This window comes from Bos indicus x Bos taurus, chromosome 13, assembly GCF_003369695.1.
Source record: "Bos indicus x Bos taurus breed Angus x Brahman F1 hybrid chromosome 13, Bos_hybrid_MaternalHap_v2.0, whole genome shotgun sequence".
In the NCBI taxonomy this organism is placed as follows: Eukaryota; Metazoa; Chordata; class Mammalia; order Artiodactyla; family Bovidae; genus Bos; species Bos indicus x Bos taurus.
The window spans coordinates 31,243,146-31,249,719 of record NC_040088.1 but is presented as its reverse complement, the minus strand read 5'-3'; the positions used below and the strand labels follow the sequence as shown (position 1 = coordinate 31,249,719).

At 54.2% G+C, this 6,574-nt stretch overlaps 2 protein-coding genes across 2 annotated transcripts; both read right to left on the bottom strand.

The window, feature by feature from the left end:
- Nucleotides 1–204: 204 nt before the first annotated feature.
- MRPS26 (mitochondrial ribosomal protein S26) lies at nt 205–2,694 on the bottom strand. The gene is made up of 4 exons (XM_027559310.1): nt 2,260–2,694; nt 2,019–2,165; nt 1,808–1,931; nt 205–435 (listed from the first exon to the last, which is right to left on the bottom strand). Exons 1-4 carry the CDS (start codon nt 2,469–2,471, stop codon nt 301–303), a joined length of 618 nt encoding a protein of 205 aa, XP_027415111.1. The 5' UTR covers nt 2,472–2,694; the 3' UTR covers nt 205–300.
- A 93-nt stretch (nt 2,695–2,787) lies between these two features.
- GNRH2 (gonadotropin releasing hormone 2) lies at nt 2,788–5,710 on the bottom strand. The gene is made up of 2 exons (XM_027559311.1): nt 3,597–5,710; nt 2,788–3,473 (listed from the first exon to the last, which is right to left on the bottom strand). The coding sequence occupies exons 1-2, from the start codon at nt 3,769–3,771 to the stop codon at nt 3,244–3,246; spliced, it is 405 nt and encodes a 134-aa protein (XP_027415112.1). The 5' UTR covers nt 3,772–5,710; the 3' UTR covers nt 2,788–3,243.
- Nucleotides 5,711–6,574: the final 864 nt, after the last annotated feature.

Below are 6,574 nucleotides of genomic sequence, written 5' to 3'. Positions count from 1 at the left end.
CAACCACTGATCTTGAGGATACTCAGGAGACAACCTGGCTGTCGAGGGGACTAAGCTTCTCTGTGAGACAGAAACTTCTCAGGCCTGGCGCTTTACTGAGAGGTGCACATGGGTGCAGAAGACAGTACTGCGTGTGTGGGGCTTCTGACCAAGCGGCAGGAGCTGAGGCCCCAAAGTGAAGCCTGCACCGGAATAGGTAGAACCTTTTCCTTCATCACAAACACCAACTGCTTTATTTCAGATCAGGCCCAACCCCTTTCTTTCCATGGTCCCTGGGTGGGTACTGTCCTCACTGGGACCTCAGGAGCCCTTGTGCTGTGGCGTGACCACCTGCCCCTCTCTGGTGACGGCCCAGTTGTAGCTCTTGGGGGAGTCCAGAGCTTCTTCCACCCGCGCCTCCAGATTCTCTCGGGTGATGAAGTTTTTTGCATCCTCCTATTGGAAAAGATGAAAGTGAAAGAGGAGAGTGAAAAAGTTGGCTTAAAACTCAACATTCAGAAAACTAAGATTATGGTATCTGGTCCCATCACTTCATGGCAAATAGATGGGGAAACAGTGTCAGACTTTATTTTTTGGGGCTCCAAAATTACTGCAGATGGTGGCTGCAGCCATGAAATTAAAAGACACTTGCTCCTTTTAAGAAAATTTATGACCAACCTAAACAGCATATTAAAAAGCAGAGACATTACTTTGCCAACAAAGGTCTGTCTAGTCAAAGCTATGGTTTTTCCAGTAGTCATATATGCATGTGAGAGTTGGACTATAAAGAAAGCTGAGCTCCAAAGAATTGATGCTTTTGAACTGTGGTGTTGGAGAAGACTCTTCAGAGTCCCTTGGACAGCAAGGAGATCCAACCAGTCCATCCTAAAGGAAATCAGTCCTGAATATTCATTGGAAGGAGTGATGCTGAAGCTGAAACTCTAATACTGTGGCCACCTGATGCAAAAAACTGACTCATACGAAAAGACCCTGATGCTGGGAATGATTGAAGGTGGGAGGATGACAGAGGATGAGATGGTTGGATGTCATCACTGACTCTATGGACATGAGTTTGAGTAGGCTCCAGGAGTTAGTGATGGACAGGGAAGCCTGGCTTACTGCAGTCCATGGGGCTGCAAAGAGTTGGACACAACTGAACTGAACTGAATTGGAAAAGAGAAAATTCAGCTGAATGGGAGCCCCCAGAACAAGCCTCCCGGCTTTTAGCTCACTGAGGGAGGGGCTCCAGCTCTTCCATGGGAAAGATGTCTGGCGCCTAGGTCTTCTCTGAGCGCCCGGGTGATGTTCCAGTGGAAGAACATTAGGCAGATTTGTCACCTTGTTTTAAGACACTCATTCCCTGAACACTTAAGCCAAAACCCAGGCACACCAACTGTGACACTTCACTGGGCGGAATCCGTCTCAGAGTTGTCTAGGTCTCTCAATCTCTCTCAAATCGTCCTTCTCCCTCTATCAAGCCTCATCCATTGTCTCTGGATCACTGCTAATTGGTCTCGCTGCTTTTAAGTCTCACACCTGCTATCTCACGCCAAAACGTTTAAGCTTCGGTGACTTTCTCACCTTCAGGACAAAGTATAAACTCCTAGGGAAACGCGGAGGCCGTCTCACAGACCCCGTCTAGCCACGTGAATACTGCAGTGGCAACTTGACAGGCGCTCTCGCTGCACGCCTCCTCTCCCAAACCCTCACCTGCGAGCCCCGTCTCAAGACTCAAGGCTACTCTCTTCCCTCTGCGTGTAGCTGCATCTCCCGCCCCCGCTCACCGCGCGCTGGTCTAGCAGCCCCACCGTCTGGAGACGCGGCCCACCTGCAGCTGCAGCACTTCCCGCTCCTTGAGCCGGGCCCAGGCCTCCGCCTCTCGGGCTTCCCGGGCCGCCTCCTCCGCTTGCCACTGCTCCTGCTCCCGCGCCTCCTGCCGCAGCCTGGCCATCCTGGGAGGGGCGAGAGACCCAGACTGAGCGTGGCTGGGTGTCTCGGGGCCGGTCAGGCGGCCCCGCCCCGCCTCCTGCCCCACTCACCGCAGCTCATGCAGCCGCTGGTTCTCCGCCTGGTTCCAGGCCATCAGCTCGCGGTGCTCAGCGGCATCCTGCAGCGCCTTGCGCTCTGCCAAGACACCGGCCCGGGCCTCGTGCACCTTCCTGCGCACCTCGGTCACGAACTCCTGTCTGGACGGAAACGCGCCCAGGGTCGGCACTGTTTTCAACTGCCCGCACTAACACACACGCCAGAGGGCGCCGCTTCCTCATCCATCACACATACCTGAGGGCGCGCACCGTCTGGCGGTACTGCCGGTAACGCTCTGTCAGCACGAAGAATTCCGCAGGATCCACGGCGGGCGGGGTCGCTACGCGCCCGATCTTGGACTTGGCCGGCGGATCGTGGCGGGTTTTTCGGCCGCGCGCGAGGAGCAGAAACTGGGCAGGAGGGCGGCCCAAGGGCCGCGCGACCAGGGTGCTCAGCGCGCGCAGCATGGCGAGACGGCCCCGCCTCCGGCACGCCGCAGGGAATCATGGGGACCCGGAAGTGGCCGCGGGGCACCACGGGACGTGTAGTCCGCGGGCTCCGCCCCAACCCTGTGGAGCCCACAGTTTTGCTTCCGCCCTGGGCCGGGAACATGGCTCTTGTCCTCCGCAGGGTCGGCTCCCGCCCGCGTGTCCGTGACCCGCATCCCTCCAGCTCCCATGCAGGCAGTAGGGATGAGGGAGAGAGGAGACCAAGAGAGAAGTGTCAGCAGGGGTGAGAGAGGAGAAAAAAAGAGAACTCGATGCAAGAACTTTAGGGGTCTCACACCTTTATTGGAGGGCTGCGGGGCGTGGCCCTCGGGGTCCAGTCTGCAGAAGGGGGCGGTCATTCCAGTGGACGTTCTGGTCACCTGACCGCCGAACTGTGGCTTTACCCGCCCCCTCTTCTCCGCCCCTCCTGTTTCTATTCCTTCTTTCTCCTCTCCCAGCTTGGCTTCTTGCGCAGGAGCGGCCAACCGCGTTTTGCGACTCCCACGTCCTGTCGTTGCCTCTTGCCTCTTAGAGGTTTCAGCGTGCGGGTTTTCTAGCTCATTGGGCGTACAGATTCTTTACCTACTGAGCTATCAGGGAAGCCCAACAGCAGGGACACAGGGGGCATCTCATCATAAATTGTTACTGTCATATCATCATAAATTGTTAGTATATCAAATTGTCGAGAATTCTGGAGTATCAGATAACGGCGCCCACAGCTAGCTATACCAGGAGGCATCTCAGTGGTGTATCATCCCCCGAGCCCCTCAGTTCTTAGCTGGCCCTGTAGTGGCCAAGGGTGGGGGCCTTCCACTTTACTTATCAGCAGTGTCTGCACCAGGTGCTGCTTCCCACGGAGGAGCCACCGGGTCATGGTCCTGCTCTTCCAGGGCACACTGTCCTCAGGCCAAGCCAGAGCATCACTTGGGAGGGTATGGGCAATTTGGCCTGGGCTTTGAGCTGCAGTTCCCAGAACCTTTTCTTAGAAGGGAACTGAGGCTGTAGCCTGCCTTCCCCCACCCCCACTCAAAGCTTGACGTAGGGGAAAGAACCCCAGCCAGCACCTTCTTCTTTCCACTTAGGCTGGGGAGATTCTTCACCTACCTGGGGGCCTAGGAGGATGCTGAGGGTCCCGGGGTAAGCTGGAGGCTCGTTTTCCTCCAGGGTACCAGCCGTGGGACCGGTGTTGAGCCTTTGAGGGTCCAGGGTAGGTGGTCAGCAGCAGCAGCAGCAGCAGGAGGCCTAGCCCAAAGGTGGCCCATAGCAGGGCTGCTCCCATAGACAGTGGACAGCACTGGAGTCTGGCACTCCCAGACAGACCGCCTTCCTCTTCCTCCAGGGTCCCCTTGGACAACTGGCACTTCTAGGGCAGATTTATTGTCTCCTAATGTTCTTCTCTCATCCTGTTATTGCTTCTTATCCCAGGACTACAGGGGTCTGGACTCTGAGGGCTCCTGGCAACGAGCCACCTCCCAGAGCCCCTGGGGCAGTCTCCCGACTTTGCCAGCTGAGGGCCCTCCCCAGTATGGCAGGCCTACCCTTTCTTTCCTCAGGGATCCTAGAAGTGAAGTTAGAGAGGGTGTAGGGGAGATGTCCAAGAGACAGGCAGCAGTGTGGAGGCACTTGGGCCCCCCACCCCCTCCCGCCCCCCATGGTGGGAGACCCTTTTCCTTGTGAGTTGCTTTCTCTTCCTTCCATGGCAATTGGGGATGTGAAATGGGTGTGTGGATACAGGGCCAAGGGCTTCTACCCTTTGTCCCTGCCACGCCAGAGGCAGTGGGCACAGGCATAGTGTTGCTGGCAAGAGATGAAGGGGGCTTTTCTGGGCATGGGCTGGGGTAGAGGGGCTTGGGAGGGGGAAGAGGAGCAGCGTGCCATGCACCTAGAAGAGAGCTGCATCTGGACAAGCCTCAGCCTGGGGGAGGGTGGCTCTTCACTCACTGGGGAGGGCTGTGGGCCAAGTGGCTCCTTGCAGGTGGCTCTTCCAGGCAGCAGCAGAACCCAGCCAGGCAGCCCCAAGATTTATTGAGCAGGTGGTTCTACCCCCTGCTCTGGGCCCACAGGCTCCAATGACGTCTTGGTGGGGGACAGCTTGCCACCAATCCTCTTCCCTTCCTAGTGTATGTTCAGCTGCTGGCCCCGGGGTCATCAGATGCCTCCTCCTCCCATCTTCCCAGGGATCTGAAATCATTGGACTCTTTCTTCAGCCTGGCCTGTGTCCGTGAGGTCTCATCGATCCACTTCCCTGGCTGCTTTCTCAAGCTCCTGCCCTTAGATCTAGAGACCTTTCACAGCCCTCTCTGACACACCAAATGGTGGCCCTAAGAGAGGCAAGGCAACTCCTGGGGTCTCCCTGAATCCCACCTAGCTCAGGGCTTTCCCTGGTAGAAAGGTTGGGGGCCGAAGAGGGAGGGGCCCAGCAGCTTGTTAGTAAGTCTGAGGAGATCTATGACCACCCTTCCTGAGGGCTTGTTTGCTCACCTGTAAAATGGGTTGAGTGGGATAATCCTCCTCACACCTGGACACCAGGGCCGGGTCACTCCAGTGAAAGGAACTTTGGGCGGGGCATAGCTATCCCCTCTCCTCCAAGATGGCCCCTCCTCCAAGCAAGCCCAGTTAAAGGGGCAGTGCGGCCTTTGTGGGTCTATCTGTAGGTAGTAGGAATAATTCTGCCTCTCAAGGTTCCAACCACTCCTCATCCTGTGCTCAACCCAGGACCATTTCATGGAATTGGGCACAGCTGCCCTGGAATGCTAGAAACAGGCTTCCGCCTTAGTCTGCATCAGCTCAGCTTTCTGCCACCAGCCACCAGCCTCTGAGGGGCAGAGGCCAGTTTATGGGGTTATAGCCTATCTCTCTTTGGACAGCAATTTGAACACCAAGTGCAAGGGTAGGGTCAGGCTATGCATTCACAGTGGCCAGTCATCAGGAGAGCAGGTGCATTAAATCCTGTGGCAAAGATGGGGGAGATGACATCATGAGTACCTAGACTTCTGCTGCCCAGGCAGGAGGGCATGGGTCAATTTCCGAACTGACTTACCAGAAATGAGTATTTGGACTGTATAATAAGTTAAATTGTTTGGGAAACAGACTTTTTCCCTTTATGTATTGGTTAACCAAGAAACTTTTAGGATAACATTTGCTTTGTTCAGTTCAGTCGCTCAGTCCTGTCCGACTCTTTGTGACCCCATGAGGCTTCCCTGTCCATCACCAACTTCCAGAGCCTGCTCAAACTCATATCCGTTGAGTCGGTGATGCCATCCAACCATCTCATTCTCTGTTGTCCCCTTCTCCTCCCGCCTTCAATCTTTCCCAGCATCAGGGTCTTTTCCAGTGAATCAGCTCTTCACATCAGGTGGCCCAAGTATTGGAGCTTCAGCTTCAGCATTACTCCTTCCAATGAATATTCAGGACTAATTTCCTTTAGGATTGACTGGTTTGATCTCCTTGCAGTCCAAGGGACTCTCAAGTCTTTTCTCCAGCACCACAGTTCAAAAGCCTCAATTCTTCGGTGCTCAGCTTTATGGTCCAACTCTCATATCCATACGTGACTACTGGAAAAACCATAGCTTTAACTACACGGACCTTTGTCGGCAAAGTAATGTCTCTACTTTTTAATATGTTGTCTAGGTTTGTCATAGCTTTTCCTCCAAGGAGCAAGCGTCTTTTAACTTCATGGCTTCAGTGACCATCTGAAGTGATTCTGGAGCCCAAGAAAATGAAGTCTGTCACTGTTTCCATTGTTTCCCCTTCTATTTGCCATGAAGTGACCAGATGCCATATCTTAAGTTTTTTGAATGTTGTTTTAAACCAGTGTTTTCAGTCTTCTCTTTCACTTTCATCAAGAGGTTCTTTAGTTCCTTTTTCTTTCTGCCATAAGGGTGGTGTCATCTGCATATCTGAGATTATTGATATTTCTTCCAGCAATCTTGATTCCAGCTTGTGCTTCATCCAGCCTGGCATCTCCCATGATGTACTCTGCATGTAAGTTAAATAAGCAGGGTGACAGTATACAGCCTTGACATACTCCTTTCCCAATTTGGAACCAGTCCATTGTTCCATGTCCAGTTCTAACTGTTGCT